We start from the raw sequence: 23,243 nt of genomic DNA, 5'->3' as shown, positions 1-23,243 counted from the left end.
TTGTATTAATATAAGTATTTACTTTATATTATAAAGTTACAAAATTGTGACATGTCCCCTTGTTTTACTTTTTACTTTTGCTTTCAATTTAACTCTTGGGTCATGATCTCAAAAGTATTGGAGGGAAGTTTTTGAATGAAAAATTCAAAAAACACAAAAGCAAAAGCCAAAGACTTGCCTTTTAGGACAAGTTGTTTAGTCCCACATTGGAAGTAGAGGAGTGTAAGTGTGGTTATATATATAGATTTGTTACTTAAAAGTGCAAGCCCTTTGGAGAGACACTCTCTCTTGTCATGTGTGTGTATGGGGGGTTCCTACAGTGCTTTTAAATCGTGAGCACGCCGAGCTGAGCCAAGTCATGGTCGGGGTTGGGTACAGGTGTGGGTTAATAGATTCTTATCTTTTTACACCACACACCAATTTTGAATTTTGAAACGTATAGGTACGTAAACACTCACCCTTATATACATAGAGGTGTCCATAGATAGACAGGTCTATATGAATACTGAATACAGAGAGGTGTCTATACGTGGATAGGTACCTTTTGTACATTGCACCCATATGAATCTATATACTCTTTATTCTGTTTAACAGAAGAGATACACATAACGTTTTTGGCATTTTTTCCTCTATTTTTTCTCCCCTCCTCTGTTCTCTGTTTTTGAATGTTGCATAAATAGTGTTACAAAACCTTGGTTAGTGAGCCTAGCCTTTCTCTCTCAAAAACATTAGAGTCTGTGTACAATCAGACAGAGATGGCAGGGTTGCTTTATCTTGGAGGTAAAAAGAAGGAATCCCCATTTGTATTGATATAGGGGGTGTATCAGACATTAAGGAGAGTGTGTTTTGATACGACTCAACCCACCTTGGTTCGCTTGCTTCAATGTCACTGCATCAAAGGTTCTTCTGCTGCATTATTGGAATACTACCATCTATACAGTGGTCTTATACGGGTACCATTTTCTTATAGAATTCAATGAATTTAGGAAGCTTGTGAACCTCTCGCTCTACATAAATCAGCTTACGAGTCCACAAAACGTCAATAATTTCTCAAGTGGGCAATGGAGACACCGATCACTTATGCTAGCAGAGGCCGGAGGACATGACGACTTCTTGACAAGGTTACAAGATCAACAAGAGCAACCTTGGCTCTGATCTGTCTGGCGAAACAGCAACAACCATGGCTTCCACATCAATCTTGTTCAAAAGAAGAGGATTTAACAAAGAGTGAGGAGAGAAGAGAAGAGGAAAGTAACTTTTAGGTTGTACGGGTTGGGTTGGGTCATTTCTCTTAGTTCGATCCGGTGTAATTGGACATAAACTAGTCTAAGTAGCATCCACTTTTCCCACTTCATTTGGGTGATCCATGTCAACACCGCTAGGTGTCGCATACTCTAGATAGCATTGCACAAGAATTGTAGAGGATTTAAATCCGAGATGGAGCGATGTTTTAAGGAGTCAAGATAATCAAAGTTTTCTCGCCGTACATGGAGATATCTCGCCACTCAGGATATTTTTTTTTCTTTTTTTTTGATAACCATAGAAAACCATGCAGGTTTCGATGCAAATTTCAAATTTTGAAAGAAGAATTTTCTATCAATCATGGGACAAACAAAAAATGAGATAAGGATCGGTAATCAATAAAATCTTACAAAAATTATACGATTTTTTTTTCTTTTTCTTTGTTACAAACTTAGGCTGTGTTCGGTAGCTAAGAGAAGAAAAGAAAAAAGTACAGAAATTGTACTTTTTCTTGGTTTAAGAAATTCTCTTTGTGCTTAGCATGTCGTGCATCAAGAGAAGATTTCATTTTTGAATTTCAAATTTCAGCTTGGGAATGGTGAAGTTTTCTTTGCTAAAAAGAAAAAAAAAAAATCTTGTCAAAAACACAAGAAAAATGAGAAAATACAAAACATTTTCTTTTCTTTTCTTTTCCTCTCTTCTAATGGTAACCAAGCACACATACTTTTTCTATTATCTTACCATTTCATTTCTTTTCTAGATTTTTTTCTTTTCTTTTCAATTCTATTCTTTTCTTCTCTTGGCTACCAAACATAGCCTTAATCCTTGAATGTAGTGAGAGAACCTTCAAACTAGGATAATGCTGATGTGATTGCATTAAAAATACCAGAATGCCTAGTACACGTGATGGTAAGAACAATTGCTTTCCGTGCGAAATGTCACATTACCCTATCTGCCTCCTCTAGCCCTCGATTCAGAGACTACTCTGAGCACGTGCTTAAAGTTCCAATATGGAGGGGTAAAGTAGTCATTTGCTTTGTAATTAGAAATCCAAGCCCCCTTCCCCCTCTTCGTCAGTCCAAAGTGGAGAAAGAAAGTTATGAGGAAGATTTCTGAAGGGAACATATCTTCACCCATGTCTTCAAAAAACCATTTTACACATAGAGATATTAAACTATTTCTCCCATTAAACCATTTTTGTCAAGTAGTTACCAAACCGTTTTTATGTTTTGATAAAAAATAATTTTCATTAATGATTTTTATTTAGATAAAAATCAAAAATAGAAATTATACCATAGAGGGCGAAAGTTCAGTGCAAAAATAACTGAAAATTAATTTTGGCCAAAACATGTAAATAACTATTAATCTCTTTTTGGTTTTGTGTTTTGTCAATTTATTTATTTATTTATTTTTTTAAATAGAAACAAGCTCCATTTTTTTGGCTGTATATAAACAATGGCCGTACTTAGACTTGTGTTTCAAATCATCTCAGGATGTAGTTATTTTGCTAGATAGGAGGGCATACCAAGCAATGCATAGAAAGGAAAGGCTGTGTATAAATCACTAGAACGGCTGTAATACCTAATTCTGTTTCACTAATGTATTTTTCTTTCCATAAAAAAAAAAAAAAAGCTCCATAATGATACAATTGCAATCAAAATTGTTTTTGTGAACAAAAAAGAAAAAAGAAAAAAGAAAAATGATACCGAAGAGCGCCTTAGTTATCAGTATCGATTTCTACATTGGATATTGATTAAGATCATAACAGATTGGTGCGATCAAAGACTTTTGCCTTTATTTTCCTAAAAGAAAGAAAAGAAAAGAAAATCCCTGAAACGATACTGGTAACTGATTTCGATCGGTCATGCATCAATATGGATCTCGAACGATATTACGATTAATATGGTTGATCTGATACCGATATTTAGAATCATGGCCAACGTAGTGATGCTGTCATTTTTTTTTTTTTTGGGAATGACATATAACTTCCTACACTTGCAAGAGATACTTTTTTTTTCGCCCCTAGAATTACATTAAAAATAAAACTGATGATGAAAAAACAAGGAGGGACATAACTCGCCTTACCCCAGGAGAGACAAGTCACTCTATCGTTCTCAAAATCCAAAAGAAAGCACCTATGAAATAACTATTGCATTCTAAATACTGGTAAACTAGCTTTGTCCTCTCGAATAATGCAACTAAGATCACCTGGCAGAGGATCATCACCATAGAAAATCAAATTTATTACAAACTCACATGCATAATTAGCTAACTAATCTGTTACTCGATTGCTTTCTCGAAATGAAAACAAGATGTGGGCTCTCAGAGAAAATCGAAGAGGTTGATAACTTCCTGAAACTAATACTAGCAACTCTACAAATTAGAGGATCTTTGGGTAACCAATTTCATAATCAAGGAGGAGTCAGAATTAATATAAAAATCGAAAAGGTCCAATTCCTCACATAACCTCAAGCCATCTCTAAGGGCTCTTAACTCAGCCATTGAATTTAAACACACCCCATAGAATTTAGAGAATGCCGCAAGAACATTTCGGTTGCTATTTCTAATACTCGCAAGCGATGCCAATTTTACCCAATTCAAAGTAATTTTCATCTTCTCTCTCATTCATCACATAATTCTTGTGGAACCTGGGTTTGGATTCTCTACCTACATGGGCCCTCCCTACATTCCTTGGTGTTGGAGAGGATTCCAATCTGTTTATGGTACCAATGCCTGGTAAGCATGTCTTCTATTTCACAATTTCTAATGAAACAAAATCTCCCTTGTTTATTACCGATGCCCCTTAAGCATGTCATCCATTTCACTTCGTATTATGATTTTATAATACGTCGCCGATATATAGGGATAGGCAAGTCAATTGGTCGGGCCTAGTGAGGCTTGACCACTTAGAAACCTTGCACCTTGAACACCCATTTAAGTAAACATGCCTAGCTTTGGGGGGCATGGTATAGTTTATAATTGGGGCGGTCAGTGTTAGGTTACCTTAAACGAGTCTTAATCGAACTATAGACCTATTTAAGTTTAAACGTGCCTACCCCAAAATTCTTTTATTAAGTGGATTGAAAGGTACCCACGTGGGTGGATAATGCAGACTCCAACAGTCCAACACAAGGATTTAATGGATAGTATCAGTATAGGTATCGGTATTTGCCAATAATGATTTGATGCGGATCGAATTGGTGGGTATCGATCAATTTTACCCTTGTTTTCTTTTAAGGTACTAATTTTTTATTATTTTACCCCTGAATTGATACGAATAATCAATCTAGATTGATCAAGGATCAGGAATCAATCCCAATCGATACCAATCCGATATGACCCATAGGACCGATACTTGAAACCATGGTACAACATGAAAACTTCAAATACCCATCCTCATTTCTACCAAAAGAAATTGGCCTCTTTTCATAAAGTAATGTCCCACCTGCCAAGTCGGACGAGGCTGATGACAGCTTCGCATCCCAATCCCAGCTCGCTTTTCATCGGTAGAAAGTAAAAATAAAACCTTTTGAATGGCTAATGTTGGTCCACGTGTCTTCTCCATAGTTGCCAACAACCAGATAGAGCGAGAGAAGAAGAGAAGAAGAGAAGAAGAGAAGAAGAGAAGAGAAGAAGAGAGAAAGCTGAGAAGTGTGTTTACTGGTCGATTGAGAGAGAGAGAAAGAGAGAGAGAGAGAGAGAGAGAGAGAGAGAGAGATGGCGAGCGACGAAGAGAACGGTAAGGGCTCTGCGGTAAGTTGGGGCTTGACAGCGAAGACCTGCGATTCGTGTAAATCGGCGGCAGCATTACTCTTCTGCCGAGCTGACTCAGCCTTCCTCTGCATAGGTTGCGACGGAAAGGTCCACGGAGCAAACAAGCTCGCTTCCAGGCACGAGCGGGTGTGGATGTGCGAGGTCTGCGAACAAGTCCCAGCTAGCGTAACCTGCAAAGCCGACGCTGCAACTCTCTGCGTCACCTGCGATCACGACATCCACTCGGCAAATCCGCTTGCTCGCCGACACGAACGATTCCCAGTCGTCCCCTTCTACGAACCCGCCACCTCTGCAGTCAAATCCAACGCCGTCAACCTCCATTCTCTCGTCAAATCTAACGGCGACGACGCCGACGCCGACGCTGACGCCGACATTGATGATGACGAAGATGACTTCAACGACACCGACGGTGACAGAGAAGAAGCCGAGGCTGCTTCGTGGCTGTTACCAAACCCTCACCCCAATAAGCTCATAGAAGCTCAGGACATGAAATCTGGAAACTCTTTCTTCTCAGACATGGATTCTTACCTGGATCTCGACTATGAAGCTCCTTCCATGGTAACTGATAGTGTAGTTCCCGTACAGACAAAACCCCTTGCTCTGCCAATCATCAACCCTTCTTCCGACGACTGCTATGACGTCGATTTATGTCGATCAAAGGCTTGTTACAGCTACACCTCCCCTACTCTCAGCCAGAGCGTAAATTCCATCTCTTTTGCTTCCACTGGTTTGGTTAGATTTAGTCATTTGGTATTTACTGATTTGGGTCTTTGTTTTTGCTCTGTTTTGTTCAGGTTTCTTCGTCGTCACTTGATGTGGGGGTTGTGCCTGATAATGGGAATTCCATGGCGGACATATCGAATCCATTTGGGAAGCACATGACGAGTTCTGCATCAAATCAAGCGTCGCAGCTTTCGGGTTTGGACAGAGTAGCAAGGGTTTTGAGGTACAGAGAGAAGAAGAAGAACAGGAAGTTTGAGAAGACGATTAGGTACGCCTCGAGGAAAGCTTACGCAGAGACAAGGCCGAGGATCAAAGGAAGGTTTGCGAAACGGACTGATATTGAAGTCGAGGTTGATACCCTTTACAACTCTGCTGCTGCTTTAATGGCTGATGCTGGTTATGGGGTCGTCCCTTCCTTTTGATTCATGAGGAGGAAGAAAAAGAAGGGTCTTCTGGGATTTTCTCAGTTCTTCCTGTGTTTAGTATCATAGATAGTAATTAGAGAAACGAGAAAAAAATCTTCTTTTTTTTTCCAGTTGTTTGGTATTCATCTGTAAATTAATCTTGATCAGGGGAATAGTAAGTGTCGATTTGCAGAAGTTGTAGCCTCTCATTTAGGGTGTAAAGTGTTCTTACGTTTTTTTTTTGGTAAGTCTTTGTTTATAGCTTTTCCTCCGTCGTTCTGTTTCTCTTTTCCAGTTTAGTTTTCTCTTATAAAATCAATGTATCTGTTTCTGGATCGCCATTGGTTCTTGCCCAAATCTGATCTGTTCCTTTTTTGAACTTTGTAAACGCTTTATTTGATACAGACTTGAACGGTAAGCATTAAGAAAAAGGAAAATCTGAGAATTTTAAGGAATTTCAGCTGGAATCCACTCTGAAATTATTCGTACGGATAGAATTCACTAAACAATCAAGTTTGAGGTGGATTCCATCTATGTGCATCACAACCCATATGAGAAAGAATACGCCTAACAACCAACTCTATAGTGGATTCTATCTATGTGGATCAACCCATATGAGAATGCGTATGGGTGATTCTCGGACGAGAACCTAATCCACACTCGGATTCCATAGAGGGTTACATGTGTTGATCACTAACAAGAACAGAGGCTCTTCTTTCTTATCTGTCCCTGGGTCACTGTGATACCACTTACATAGGACTGGGTCTGTATCAACCCATATGAGAAAGAATTCACCTAACAATCAACTCTACGGTGGATTCCATCTGTGTGGATCAACCCATATGAGAATGGTTCTCGGACGAGGACGAGAACCTAATCCACACTTGGGTTTCATACAGGGTTACATGTGCCGGTCACTAACAAGAACAGCCGCTCTTCTCTCTTATCAAGAACAAAGGCTCTTTTCTCTTATCTGTCCTTGGGGTCATTGTGATACCACTTACATAGAATTTGGGTCAATCCGAGACAGAAACTCTCATGCGATGGCCCCAAGAAGTTAGATGTAGCATCGAAGGTTCGACCACAGGACTTCGCTTCCTGAGGTGGAGTATCGTATTCCCTCCAATCCAACTACGTTAACCCCTTGGAGTACCTAGGCTCTTCTCTCTTATCAGCTGTGTTGAATGAGTATCAAAGTTTTTCAAAATAACCTTTCCTTTATCAAAAAAATCACGGAGATATCTTTTTGTACTGTAGTCAAATGAGAAATTCAAATTCAAGGCACTCAAAATTTCATACGTTAATGGAAAAAATGATACTGAAGTTAGGAATAATAAAAGAGACACAATAGGGTATTAGCCTCCATAATAGGGTTTTTTTGGCAATTCGAGATTGCTGCCAATGTGTGAAGTGCTCGCTGGGAATGGAATTTGCCGGATGTGTTGGAGACATAGTTTGAAGAATCGGATCGGTCGGATCAGATTGGAATCGGCCTTATTCTTAGTTGATACTATGTTGTGTATTGATAAGATTGAAAGGTAAAATAAGTCAAAAAGAAGAGAATTTTTGGAAAATTCTGATTGATCCGAATTGGTATCAATCTTGACCTATTCTGTTTCGATACCAAGTCCTCAAACCTTGTTGGAGAATTACATGGAAACACAAATTTGGCTCAAGCGTGTATGAGATAGTATACGTTGCTCATACGATCACCTGGTCGTACAAGTCAACAACCAATACCTGTCCCATCTGTTGCCATTACAAGGATAAAGATGAGTATATTTGAAAACAAAAAGACAGTTGTTGGATGCTACCTCATACGAGCAGCTGATCCATTTTCAACGTGTACCAATAGGTCATTTCTACCATAAAAAAAGGTCTTCTATTTTTTCTTTGAACAAAAAAACCTTGTAGGTCATAACTACCCTTTTGTAATTGGAAAAAAAAAGAAGACTATTATTGGACAGAGAACCATTTTTTTATAGGAAAAAGAAATATTACTAAACATGCAAAAACATCTTCTGCAGTGAGTGTGGTGGTGCGGTGAGCATCAGATGGTCGAGAGGACCTCGAGGCACGTGCCCGGATGCTCTCAGCCATCCGATGCTCACCGCACCACCGCACTCACTACAGAGAATAATCGTTCACTAAACATTGGGTTAGACTGGATTTAACAACCTATTAAAGTCTGTGACTAAGGATTTCCTAACCATTGCTTCTACCACTAGCTTATTAAGCAATAATGTAAAGTTGTTGTTCTACTTAGTACATAACATGGGTTTATGCACAAAATGATTAGTAGTTAGAAGAAGGGGAATTGAGGACCACAACCAACTATGAACTTGTCACTTTCCCAAAAAGATTGTTTTTGCTTTATATCGGTCCATTTTTCATCTACCTTCGATCCATCTCTAGTAGCCTTTATCCATCCGTAGAGAAGACTTTGAGCTGCTACCTCCGTCCCATTTCTTATTAACATATAGATAGCTTGGAATAAGTGGCAAGTACTAGTTACAATAACGGCCAAAGCCCATCCCACCATCTGTTTTTTTTTTTTTTAGTTGCTAACCCCTGTACAACATAGGGTAACTTTTTTTAGTAAATGGGATAGGGCAAAAAGAGACATTGGTCGGTTCCGTCCCTAGTTTGCACTCTTTGTTGTCCACTGCAGACTTCAAGGATTAAAGTATCGGTATTGGTCACAGTATCGATCGACCAAAATTAAGATACGTATCGGAAGGTATCGTATCGTATTGGAGATACGCTAAGATACGCTAAAGATACACACATAAATGGATATGAAACACCTTTTTAAACACTTTTGCATAAAAAATTTATTAAAAAAAACTATTGATAACATGTATTATGCATAAACACTAAATTAATGGTATCGCACTAAGAATTCAAGGTTTGTAGTTGTCCCATAAATGTAAAATCCTTATTCACAACCTTGATTTCCACTTTAGTTAGAGAGAAATATGGCTGGCAGCAACTTTGGAACAAAAACACCTCAAAAAATCATGTTTTCTGAAAAAATACCCATCTTGGCCATTATATGACCGTAGCGCATTGTATCGGTACATACTGATACTCACCGATATGTACCGATACGTACTGGTACTCATTGATACGTACCGATCGATACATACAAATACATACCGATACATACCGAAACATATATTTCACCTTGATTTTATATTTTCCATAGAGTATCAATACGTATCGATAGTGTATTGGTGAATATCGGTATGGATCGTAGGATATATATCGATACGAAAGGATTTTAAAAATTCCATGTATCGTATCGGTTAGCTAAATTTAAGATACGTATCGGAGGGTATCGTATCGGTATCGAAGATACTTTAAACCATGACTGCAGTACAATAAAATGAAGTCTAGAGTTCTACCTGTTTGACGATGGAATAAGGATTGAGCGTTTGGTTTTGAAAGTGAATTTGATTCATGTGATGCCAGATGTAATAACAGATTAAGATAAATAAATTAAAAAATTAGAGAGGTGACACCATCACCTATCACGGCTATTGGAAATGGGAATTTGCAAAATATAATTTGCTTCATGAGGGGGAAGGAATTAGTTCAAAAGACTAGAATTCCAAACATTGCTTTGAATAAAATTGCTTACCTTAGTGGAGTAATCAAAAGAAGTAGGAGAAATAGAAGTGTCAATCTCAGATAACAGAGAATAAGAAGAAGACCAAGGATCTAACTAGAAAAAAGTTTCATTCCGATTTCCAATTCCTTTTGTGACTAGCTTTTGAAGAAAAGGAAGATACTTACAATGCTATTCCAGCAAAAAAAAAAAAAAAAAACCCTCTTATGTAAAGTCCACAGGGATTTATTTCTGTAATTTCTGTAAACACAAACATATGCAAATCTTCCCCCCATGTTGTTTGTTACTATTATATATATATATATATATTTTTTTTTTGTTTTTTTCCAAACTTAGTACTTTATGAATGGAAAGCTATCTTTGGGTACAAAGAAAATCTCCCTTTGTTAATGGTTTTGAAAACTCTTTTTTTTTTCTTTTTCTAGGCATAATCAATTTCACAACTTAAGTCTCCTTTAGAATAGTCGGGATAACACGGAAGTCCAAATATCACCTGACTTTACTACCAAGTGGAATACATAGAATGGAAATAACTTTCCTACCATAGACAAAATAAGTAGGTAACAAGGTGGGGAGACAGTTCTTGGGGTAGGTAAAAGTTTACTAACTCCTCTGGGTCCACCGCTTCAAGCCCATATTGTTGACTGATGTAAGTGGCCAAGTAAAAAGAGGTATGAGTCAATCCCATCAACCTAACATAATTGTATCCATGAGTCTTCATCAGAAAATCTTCTTGTGGCTTCCCCGGGCATCTCAATGCAATATCCTTTGTAGCTCTTCCTTGTAGGTAATCTTTCCAATCAACAATGAGCTTGAATTCTGGGGCTTCCCTCCTTTCTTGGTAAGAAAGGGCCCCGAGTTGACCTCCATTTAACAGCCTGATCAACTTCAGTTTATCAAGTAGCCAGAGGTGGAAAATGGCGGGACATCCATGATAATGATAAAGTCCAAATTTACGGCCATCGCTCATGTCATCAAGTCCTTTGAATGTCTCTGCAAGGATTGTAGGAATGAAATCTCCTCATTTCTTCAATTGCTTTACCACCTCTATTAGAACCAATGGTGCACCACGTCTCGGAGTTCGGAGAACATAGTGGGATATCATGCATAATAGATAAGCATCCTGTGATTTTGCTGATGGATTCCCCCCAGTGGTATATATTACTTGAAGATCCTGGTCACCTTCAGAATGTCAATCTTTCCATATCTGATGAATTACTTCATTTTCTCATTTCCCATCCAAAAAAGTCTTGAATCTCCTCTGAGTGGTCTTTCTTCAAAGATGGTTGAATCAACTTTCTCTTAGGTGGAGATAACATATAAACTCAGAAATCTTCAAGAGTTGGACAGGTCTTCAACCAACCCAAACTGAAATACATGAAGATCGGCATCCCAATGCTGAGGCACTTGTCAGAGCAGATTGTGATGTAGCTTAATGCACATAATTCGGCTAAGTATTGACATACTCGTAGCTTCTAGCAGACCTGGTGCCACTATGCTCATGTCCAAGGTCCACTTTCTCAACGTCTCATCCAAAGCATCCATGACTTTTCCTAAAACCATCATAAGCAAAGAAGAGGTGATGATTTTTCAAAGTATCATTCATTATTGACACAACCAAACTTTTACCACTGTTGCATTAGAATCTTTTTTTTTTTTTTTTTTTGACTAATCAAGGGTGGGAAATGAACTGGCCTTGATATACTAGTGCCTGGTGGCAATTTTTAGGGGATGTAATTCTGGATAAGAATCTAGAGGACCATAGGTGGACGACAGACCTAATGGCCTTGTATGCTAAATGGCAATTTATGGGGGACACAAGTTATGATGATCTTTGTAAGATACCTTGATTATTAATCTAGGAACCAATTTATTGCCTTGAGATTGTTGAGACCACACTTGTACATGTCAAGTTGCCTACGTATGCCTTAAGAGGAATCAAGTCTAGCGTAGTTTGGGACTGTTCACCCTATTAGATATAATATTTCTTGAGTTGATCCACGTTGACCAATCCGGGTATTTCTTCACCATTGTGGTCTATGAGTTTCACAGTTTTACCTGGTAGAATCTCTTTGACAATGAATGGGCCACTCCAGTTGGGCCTGAATCTTTCTCTTAGGTTATGAATTGTGGCTCTTTGTTCTCGAAGAACAAGCTCCCCCTCCTCCATGTGACGGGACTTCACATTCTTGTTGAAGGTCCTTGCCATTCTCAGTTGATATTTTTTCAAATTATCCATGGCCTTCATACTCCTTTCATTGAGAAAGTTGAGCTCGTCATGTCTGGCCTTCACCCATTCTCCTTCAGGTAACTGACTATCCAGGAACACCCTTAGGGATGGTACGAGGATTTTCATAGGTAGAACTACCTCAACTCCATACACCAAAGAGAAAGGAGTTGCCCTTGTCGAGGATCGCACAGAAGTCTGATAAGCTCATAAGGCAAGGGGTAACTTATCCTCCCAATCCTATTGTGTTTCAGCCATTTTCTGTAAGATCCCCTTGATGTTCTTGTTAGCTGCTCCTACTACCCCATTGGTCTGTGGCCTGTAAGTGGTAGAGTGATGCCTTTTGATACTGAACTTCATACAGATTTTATCGGTTTTGCCCTAAAAATGGGATCTTTAATCCAATATCAACTCTTGAGGTACTCCATATCAGGAAATGATATTTTCATGGACAAATTTCACCACCTTAGCAGATGTAAGGACTGCATATGACTGAGCCTCTACCCACTTAGTTAAATAATCAATGGCTAGCAAGATGAACTCATGGACGTTGGATGCTTTGGGGTTGACCTTCCCAATGATGTCAATGCCCCAAGTAGAGAATGGCTAAGGAGAACTGAGTGAGTGTAATTTCGTTGGTGGGATATGTATGATATTGGTAAATATCTAACATTTGTGATATTTCTTGACAAAGCTCACGTAGTCTATTTTTATTGTGTTCCAATAGTATCCCAGCCCAAAAATCTTCTTAACTAGCATCTTGGCATTCATATGAGGTCCACAAAGACCTTGATGAATTTTCTCTATGATTGTTGCAACTTGCTCCTCATCCACACACAACAATTGTATTCCATCATAGGACCTCTTATATAACAAGTCCCCTTGAAGGATAAATTGTGTGGCATATCTCCTTAGACATTTCTTCTCTCTTTCAGTTGCTTCAATCGGGTACTTCTTTTCCCTAATAAAGTCCACAATAGCAGTGAACCAAGACCGACCATCTGCGGTAAGAGAGTTCATTAAATTTTGATAAATGGGTTTGCTTCTTTATTCCACTAAGAATGGTCAGACTCTAGCCATAGGGTTGCATTCTATCATGGAAGCCAAGGTTGTAAGGGCACCGGCAAACCAATTATTGTCCCTCTAGAAGTATTCGAACAAAATCTTCTCAAAGTATCCAATCACTTCTTCTAGATGTTCTTAATACAGCTTCAGTTTCTCATCTTTGGTCTTCCATTTCCCTTGCGTTTGATAGATGACGATGGATAAATCACCATATACCTTGATCCTTTTTACCCTAATGGTCAAGGCTGTTTTCAGTCCCAAGGCACAAGCTTCATATTCAGTAATGTTATTGGTACAGGGGAAGTCGAGGCAGAATGACAAAGGCAAGTAAAGACCATCAGGAGTGATAAACAATATTCTCGAACCACACCCCTTTTGATTAGCTCCTCCATCAAGGAACAACTGCCATTCATTAGCTGTGTCTTCTTCCTCTATTGCTGTGATTTCTTCATCGGAAAAGGCATCATCCAGGGCTCTTCCATCTTCTTTAGAGTGGGCAGCTAAATGATCAGCTATAGCTTGCCCCTTGATAGATTTCTGAGTAATATAGTTGATGTCAAACTTTGATAGCAAAAGTAGCCACCGGGCCATCGTTCCTTTTAGAGCTGGTTTTTCAAAGAGGTATTTGATTGGATCCATTCTTGAGATCAAATGCACTGGATAAGCTACCATGTAGTGCCGTAGCCTTTTTGTTTCCCAAATCAATATAGCACAAGTTTTTTCTAAAGATGTGTACCACGTCTCATACTTTAGAAACTTCTTACTAAGGTAGTATATGGCATGCTCTACCCCCTTCTCTGTCTCTTTTTGTGCTAGCAATGAGCCCATGGAATATTCTCCCATTAATAAGTACAACAGAAGTGGTTCTCCTTCCACTGGTGGTGTCAATACTGGTGGGTTATTGATGTATCCTTTGATCTTATCAAAAGCTTGTTAGCATTGGTCATTCCATTCCATGGGCTGATTCTTCTTCAATAGCTTGAAGATTGGTTCGCAGATTGTAGTCAGTTGTGCTATGAACTTGTTGATATACTGGATGTGACTAAAAAATCCTCGTATCTTCTCAATCCAAGGTGTGGGCATCTCCTGAATTGCCGTGATCTTGATAGGGTCAACTTTAGTGCCTCTTTCACTCACCAAGAACCCTAATAATTTTCTTGCTATTGCCCCGAATACAAACTTTTGAGGATTTAACTTTATCTGATACTTCTTGATCCTTTCAAAGAATCGCCTTAGTGCGGGAATATGCCCCTATCGATCTTTTGACTTCACTATCATATCATCCACATAGACTTCCACATCTTTGTTCATCATTTCATGTAATATGGTTGTAGCTGCTCTGTGATAAGTTGCCCCAGAATTCTTTAGTCCAAAATGCATCACTTTGTAACAATAGGTTTCCTATGTAGTGGTAAACATTGTCTTTTCACGATCCTCTGGGTGCATGCTCACTTGATTGTATCCCGAGAATCCATCCATAAATGATAACAAGGCATGCCCTGTTGTGTTGTCAACCAATACATCAATATGAGGTATTGAGAAGTCATCTTTAGGGCTTACCTTGTTAAGATCCCAGAAGTCTACGCACATTCGTACCTTGCCATCTTTCTTTGGCACTGGTACTATGTTAGCCAACTATTGGGGGTATTTCACCACTTGTAGAAACCCTGCATTCCACTATTTCACAACTTCTTCTCTAATCTTCTCACTCCATTCTGGCTGCATTCTTCAGAGCTTCTGCTTTACCGATTTTACCCTAGGGTAGGTCGACAATCGATGCTGCATGATATTGGGGTCTATACCAGGTATATCCTTATAAGACCAAGCAAAGACTTTGGCGAACTCCTTCAGAAGACTAATCATATGTTCTGCTTCTTTGTCATCTATGGTGGTACCAATTTTTATCTCCCAAAGGCATTGGTCGGTTTTTAGATTAATAACCCAGGTATCCTCACGGATGAGTTGGGCCTTCTTTGGTTTGTATTGTTTTATTAACTCTTGATATTTATTAAGATCATCATTAGAAAAAGGAGGGAAGTCATACTCGGAATCAAAAATTTTATTCATGAAAGAAAGAGTAACAGACTCAATAAACAAGGACTCTGGACTTTCCTCGAGAGAGAAGGCTGACTCATAATAATAAACATCAAACTCAACAACTAACTCGACTACAGACTCGATGATGGATTTGATGCTTTTATCAGTGGTATTCAGGCTGGTTGACTTGGTAGCATGAGTAAAATTAAAGTTCTCCCTAACGCTAGTCCAATTCAAGAGCGGTTTGATAGATCGATGGATGAGGAGATGTGGCAAAGGGCCTCCTTCTCCTTTTGAGAAAGTTGCTACTATTTCTTCAATGGTGCAATGGTTCTTCTGGATAACTGTCTGCTTCTTCACAAATACCAGCTGATCAATTTTATGTTCCCTGAAGCCGAGCTTTCTGAGAGGTGAGGATTAGTGGAGACTGCTCGATCTCCTTTCTATAAAGTCCATCTTTTCAAGCCTATTGAGGGAGGCCATCCCGGTGCCTTGGTCACATCTTTGACCACCCTTATGGAACTTCCCATTGTAGTTGATTTGGGTACAATACATGCAGACCAACATTCTTTGTGCTCTTCTTTGCTTTGCATATACACTTCTTCCTCTGAAAGGCCTAGGCTTGAGCTCATGTAGCTCTTGGGCTCTTGGTTTTTGCAAAAAGGAGCAGATGTGATATTTTAGATCTGTGGCAAGTTGCAAACTCCATGTGAGTCTTCTTTTCCTATTCTCTTTTCAAGAGGACTCGAGGACTTGGTGTGTCCTTTGACCAGATCAATGTTGTAGGGTTACTAGAGGAAGACCCATTCTCAATCAGTGCAATTTCTGCTATCCTGGTGATACAACTATCTTAATCACTTTCTTTGGTTAGCATTTGTTGCTATTCTACCTCATGAGTTACCTAGTCGAACTCATCTTGAAAGAATACTTCAAATCCTTGTTGCATCTTTGTGGCAGTTTCATCAAACCACGGTTCAACATTTCCATAAAAGGGAAAATCTTCTCCTTTCCTTATGACGTACCCATTGAGAGTGGGGTAGTAAGAGGCGGATATTTTCTTAGTCATCCTTAGTACCTTCTTCCCTTTGCTGCCATTCTTGCTCCTTGGTCTGGGGGTTTGAGGAATGTACCCAGGACCACTCCTTCTTTTGTTGACCACCAAAGTAGGTAACTTTGAAACACCATGATGATACTTTCCTAATCCCATCCTTGGGAAGTATTGTATGGTCTGGGGCTCCATATAGCTTCATAGTTAGTTGGAATCTTTTCATTTGACATTTCCTTGGCTAGTGCTGCACAAGTTTCTTCTATTTCAAAATCACTAAGTTGAATTTTCTTGTCTTGGTCTTCTCCATTTTCAATGTTGGCTAAGGTGTTAACCACTTCAAGGTCTTCAGCTACTATAATCACCTTCCCTTTATGAATGAATTTCATTTTCTGATGGAGACTAGAAGACACAACATTCACAAGATGTAACCACGGCCTTCCCAAGAGCATGTTGAAAGACGGTGATATATCAATGATCTAGAAATTAATATTAAACTTCACCAGGCCAATCATCATAGAAATGGTGAGGATGCTAAGGATTTTCCTCTTGGTGTTGTCATATACCCATATGGTTTGGTTTGTCGGCCTCATCTCTTCCAGGTTGATGCTAATACTCTTTGCCGATCTTAAAGGTAGAACATTCAAAGCGGACCTGTTGTCAATGAGAACCTGGGGAACCACCTTATCAAGACATTCTACTATCATATGTAGAGCATTATTGTGTTGGGCTCCTTTGGGAAGTTCAGAGTCTGAGAACAACATTGACTATACCACATAAGTTGCCTCTACTATGTGCGAGAGATGCACCAGATATATCTTGATTGGTACTTGTATATTGGTGAGAGACTTCACGACTGCTTCATGATGTGTGGGGGAGGCCATCAATAATCCCCATATTAAGATGTTGGCTTGGGCCTTCTTGAGTTGGGCTAGGACTGGATTCTCTGGTTCTGTCTTTAAGCCGCTGGTTCCTGCCTCATTAGTCCTTGACTATTCTACGGCTAGGGCCTTGCCCTTATAGTCTCTTTCACTTCGAGTTTCCATCACATTGACAGGTTTCTTCATGAAGATCTCCGTAGGATAATACTCTTTATCATCACTATTTATTATGGTAATTATTCCTACCATAGGATCATCATCCTCTTCTGATTCTCCTTCCCTACTAGGGGTGGCAGGCTGAGGTCCTCCGTAAATATCAAGGGCCCTAGCTCATACCTTCTCGACTGCATTGGAAAGCTATGTAACTGTTGTATCCACCATTTCTACAACTGTGGCATGCCCCCTACTTTTTCAAGTATTCCCAACTGCTCGGTGTAGCAATGTTCACTGGTGGTCACTCCTAACATTTGATTAATTTCATCAACCTCGAGTTTAATGTCAACCAAACGATTATAGACATTACCCATATGTTTTGGTATGGGGTTTGCTTCACCCTCAAAAGTGATCTCATACCCTTCACTATCTTCTGAATCTGATGCTGGCTCATCTCCTTCCATATGAATTGTGAGCGCTGACTAGATTGCATCGGTAGGGTCAATCATTGGGTCATCTTCACCGATGGCAAATATTGAATACCCTCCCAGGTCTCTTAGAGAATATCCGGACCCATTATCTTCGTTATTATCCCAAGGCCCCTGGTAGTCATCCCAGTCTGGGTAATCTTGAGAATTAGAGTCATCCCCATCAATCTCATCTTCGCTCTCGTCCTCATCGTCGTCATCATCATCTTCTTCTTCACTAATTTCCCCCTCACTTGGTTCTTCATTAGATTCCTATTGACCATCGAATTCTCCTGCATCCAAACGCTCATAGTATTCATAGCATATGGACCGAAAGATTTTTTAAGGGCCAGACTTGACCTCATTGGCTTGAAGTTGGATCAGACCAGACTCAGCATCTTCTGTATCACTCCCTATGTAGAATAGGGAGGTGTGCTATTTGATTTGTTCTCCCATTACCAATTGCCTTCGGATTATCCTCCTGAGGCACGGTGGGCTAAATCATAGGAGTAAGATCATTATCTTGATCTTCCCCTAAGATATTCACTAAACCTATTGATGAAGTCATCTATGGTGAATCTGGTTACATAAGCATGTCTTCCCAACTGTATCCGCCAATCCATCCTTCCTTTGGATTGTCCACCGATCCTTGGGAATGGGTCTAATATGAAGGAGATGAGGGATACGAAGCAGGGTGGTATGAAGGCGATGTGATGTGAGAGGTAGGATATGAAGATTGGGGGTGGTAAGAGGAGGAAGTTCCTTCTCCTTGATGGTGTGGTGAAGGAGGATGATATGGTGGATATTGTTGGTATGGTGGAAGTTGATAGTATGGTGAAGGTTAAAGGTATGGTATGGATTGAAAGTATGGTATGGTGGATCCTCCTATTGATGATAAAGGAGGGATAGCGGATATCTGATCTTCTGATCCTTCTTCTGATGACTCTTCTCTTTTGGGAGCCTTCATAGCCTTCGCCCTTTGACTCATGACTTTCTTATAGGCACAAGCATTTCGATGATTCTTCCAAGCTCTAGGTGCTATGAGTTAAGTGGGGTCACTCTCCATTGACTCTTCGTCTAGATTGTTCACATGATCATAGAACATAGGATGAGAAAAGTGCTTATCTGATTGATACATGTGAACGGCTCTTTGAAAGGAGTCGCATTCTCTTTGAGAAGCATCCTTAATGAGACCACTGATGTGGCTTACTAATTTTGGAGGAAGGGACAATCTTTGCACAAGTAGGACCTTCTTTTTCCACTCATCACTCATGGTACTTTTTAGAATCTCTAATAAAATGGGTTGGATGAAAGAATCGAGGATCTCAATTTTGCCTATCATCCATTGTTGCTAGGATGTTGACAGTTCCATGGCCTAGGAGTGGATTGGTATTGACATTAGGAGATTGCTTGACCTTGAATTCAACAGTCCCATTGTCTACCAAATCCTGGATTATTTGTAGAAGACTTAAGCACCTTTCTGTGGTGTGTCCCTTCTGAATATGGTAGGCACAATATTCGTGGTCCCTAAACCAATCTAGAGGAGGATTACTGATTACCCTTGGAGTCACTATCCCTAGCAATCCTTGCTTCTTTAGCTTCTGATACACTGCTATCACAGGCATTCCCAAATCAGTGAGTTGTCTTCTCTGGCGAGGAGCCTTCTGAGTAGAAGTATCTGCTTGTATCACAAATGGGGATGAAGAGGTGATGGGTGAGACTAACTATTGGACCGCACCTACCACATTGGTTTCGAGACCCTTTCCCCGTCTAACCCTGGTGTTCTTTCCTACATCTTAGGAGGATCCTTGATATTAGGCGTCTCTTAGGATTTGATTCTCCACACGTGTCCCAGTGGCTATCAAGTCATCAAAAGTTTATAGATGTTGGTAGTAAAGAACATCATAATAAGGCTTAGACAGGTTTTCAATCAACATTTCTACTTGCTATGCTTCTGAAGGCTGATCTGCCATCTTGGATGCCTTATCCTTAAATCTCATTAAAAAGGAGGTGAATCATTCTCTATGCTGTTGTCTCAACATCTCAAGCTCCTGACTCTTCACATCTACTTCGGTGTTATATGAGTATTGCTTGGTGAAGGCTTTCACCACTGTTGTCCAATTTTGGGTTTGGGAAGACTCTAACTGGTTAAGCCACCTGAGTGTTGGTCTTGATAAGGTTAATATGAAGGCTTGCCCCATCTGGTTGTTAGCAAGCTGCCATGACTTGGCGATACTAAGGAAGACTTTGAGATGAGCCTTAGAGTCTCCTGACCAATCAAATCTATCAGTTTGCCATTTGAACTTTTCGAGGATTCTTACCTCGGAGAAGAAACTTATTTCATCAGAATCCGCTATTTGGCTTTTCGAACTCTTTCCTGTTCAGAGTGTACTTTCCAACTTTTTTAATTGCTCTTTGACTTTTCTTTCTCTCTTCGTCTCCAGAGGTTCCATTCGGATGTGTGCCGCAAAATCCTCTTCCTCATCTTCAATCACTACTCTGGGTGGAGGGACCTGGTAATAGGTCCTCTATTGACCATTTGGACATATAAGTGAAACTCTTCTCTGACTGGTTGACCTGACTTGCTCTGGTTCTCTTAAGTCGACTCAGGAAGAATTCCCATAATGACCCGTAGGTCTGGTCTGATCCAACTTTCTTGTGTCTTGTGTTGGTTCGGCCCTGGGAGGGTTTTGGAGTGCATGCAGTGTCTGGGCTATTCCTCATTTGAGCTTGACCATTTCTATCTACAAAGTCTCTGCAAGGTGGACCCACGCTTGCTCGGGTGATTTAGGGCTATGTGGATCCATGTGAACTAGGTCGTAATCACTTGTCAATAAACAATCTCAGAGAGATGATGGAGGTGACACTAGACCTAAACGAGTCAACCGATTACCCTAACGTGTTCAAATGGATTGTGGGGAGCACTTGAGGTGTGGAATTGTGACTGAACCAAAAGTAGCTTATTTTAGGATTCTTGTATTCCTAATCCCTTATTCATTCACCCACTCATTATCAACCAATGATCCATCCAAAGTTAGTCCACTTAATGATAGGGAGTGGGTAGCGGTCCATGTCCCTAGTCCACTCAATGTCATAAGCAGGAATTTCATACAAATGGCTTGACCATAATATTTCTATTAAGACATTTTTCGTCAATAAAGTCATGCTTTCCTTGATCTTACCTCACTAGGTGACCTTTCTCCTAGTTCCTTGGGTCTTTTAGATAATTCGGACTTTTGCGGGACTTTGATAGAAATAAGTTTGGATTGCATATGCCAAATCATCCATATTTCATTTCTAAGGAGGAAGGACACCTTTTATCCAAAACCCACTTAGGAGAGAATTTCTTTATGACTAGAATGTATTATAGGAAAATTCCTTTTCAAGACCGCAAATAAATACTACAAATTAGCTTGTGGTGTTCCTAGCATTCTCTATCTATTTCCTACCTAATGCGAGCATGTGGTGGATGTAATAGGACCGACAAGGCTTCCTTGACAGATCTATATACGTAAGGTATGTGATCCTTTTGATATACCCAGAGGTACGAGATCAAGGGGCTGACTTCCTTGCCCATTACTCATGACTACACACGAGGTTAAGCAACTGGCTATGGGGTGGTGGAACCGTGAGTGATTGTGTGCAAAAGTGTAATATGGGAATATCATTATTTGATCTCAGAATGTCATAAAGTACAAGGACCTCCTCGAGGGTGCTGGCACAATTACGAACATCCTCGCCATTTAACAATACCCCACACCCTTCTACAGGAAGTGACTACCATTTGTTCTCAGAGTACTCCCTGTGACATGCACTGACCTCCCCAAGGGTGCAGGCATGACAGGGAGTCCCTCACCAAATGATTTCACTTCTAGCATGATGCATGATGCAGTTAGCGAATACAATTATAAACATGTGGTCAACCAAACATGTTTTCAAACAAATATGGTGAAAAATGTTCTTGCATTTAATGGTAGCATCTAGTGTCGGAAGCTTGGCATTTATCCCCAATGGAGATGCCACTGTGAGTGTAATGGCTGGAGATTCTCTCTCTTTTCCATTTGGGGAGGAAAAGAGTCTTGTGTTTGGCCCTCTCTCCTCTCTTTCTCTTTCTTAGGGAGGGGTGTGTCGTGTGTGTTTACCCGCGGGCCCCGCACTTTCACCTAGGATTATGGGCCTAAGACCTGAAGGTGGGGCCAATTCCTGAGAAGAGGGCTCGAAAGTTGGTTTGGTCCAGAGATTTAGGGTAAGTGTCAAGTTATAGAATTGGGAAGGTGTTATGCACCTAATCTACACGGTTTAACCTGTCTTCCTGTTAGATACTTAAGAACAAACATTTTCCATGATTATTCCTATTAGTTATACATGGCTAGGTTATCACACATATATATATGGACTAAATTTAAATAACTATGTACACTAGAACAAGGTCAATTTAAAGTCTATATTATGACGATTCGATTAAGAAATTATACCTGAGCTTAACCCCTTTTTCAGGTCAGGAGGGGTGGACCCCTGATTAGCACTTGCATGGACTATCTTTAAGATTCTCCTGGCTCAGGGAAAGATGGTCTTGACCTCCAACTTCCTTTCTTGAGAGATGTTGACTGTGGTCAGGGTTTTAAGTATTGGTGCGTGTCATGCCGTATCAGTGATATATATATCGGTATAGGTAGGCATCGGTACGATGCAAACCAATACTCTATAGGGAACTTTGGACGCTCTGTGTGTATCAATATATCTGCTGTATCGTATCATATCATATTGTACCGTATCAGTACGATAGTATGATATTCCACGATATGAACTTTTAAAACACATAAGAATTCTTATGAGTATCGGTAAGTATCGGTGAGTATTGATATGTATCGTACTGTATTGCACAGTATCCTACCGATATGGTACGATACGACTACCTAAGTGTGGAATGGCCCTTTTTTGTTTGAAACAAACACTTCAAACTCTCTTATCATTTATCAACAATTTTCTACATTTCTCTTCTTTCTTCCCCTTTGATTCACACACTTTTTTGGAGACTCCAATGGTAGATTGAAGGAAACATTGTGGAAGTGAATGGTTCAAGCAAGGAGAAAAGCATAGTCCAAGAAGAACTTTGAACTTGAAAGTCTTGAATAGTAAGTTCTTGAATCTTTACTCACTTTTTTCAACTTTAACCTTAGATTTTTCCCTTTTTTTACAAATATAAGGTTCATCGTACTTACAATCATATTTTGTGCATCATTATTACATGAAATCATTGGATTTATAAGGATTCACACACTTTTTTCAAAAGAAAATAGGGTTCCAATTTTTTTTTCAAATTTCTTAGATCTACTCATGCTCAATGGTTAAAAATGTTTAAATTTTTTGTATGTTATGTGAAAACAAGTGTTCTACAACTTCCATGAAAAATTTTGATTTTTCTCAAAAAAAAATATATTTTTAATTTTTTAATTCTAAAATTAATTTTAAAAAAAATACAAAAAAAATTTTTTTTTTGGAAAATTTAGTTCATTCAACTCTTAAAAATAATGTCATAACTTATAATTACTAAATACATGATTTCAAATGAAACCTACATTTTTTCCCCAAGA

The 23,243-nt window shown here is 39.5% G+C and overlaps 1 protein-coding gene across 1 annotated transcript; it reads left to right on the top strand.

Moving 5' to 3' along the window:
* Nucleotides 1-4,868: 4,868 nt before the first annotated feature.
* Nucleotides 4,869-6,500, top strand: LOC122057171 (zinc finger protein CONSTANS-LIKE 4-like). The gene is made up of 2 exons (XM_042619186.1): nt 4,869-5,715; nt 5,811-6,500. The coding sequence occupies exons 1-2, from the start codon at nt 4,960-4,962 to the stop codon at nt 6,159-6,161; spliced, it is 1,107 nt and encodes a 368-aa protein (XP_042475120.1). The 5' UTR covers nt 4,869-4,959; the 3' UTR covers nt 6,162-6,500.
* The last annotated feature ends 16,743 nt before the right edge of the window (nt 6,501-23,243 follow it).

This window comes from Macadamia integrifolia, chromosome 2, assembly GCF_013358625.1.
Source record: "Macadamia integrifolia cultivar HAES 741 chromosome 2, SCU_Mint_v3, whole genome shotgun sequence".
NCBI classification, from domain to species: Eukaryota; Viridiplantae; Streptophyta; class Magnoliopsida; order Proteales; family Proteaceae; genus Macadamia; species Macadamia integrifolia.
This window is presented reverse-complemented; position numbering and strand designations above follow the sequence as displayed.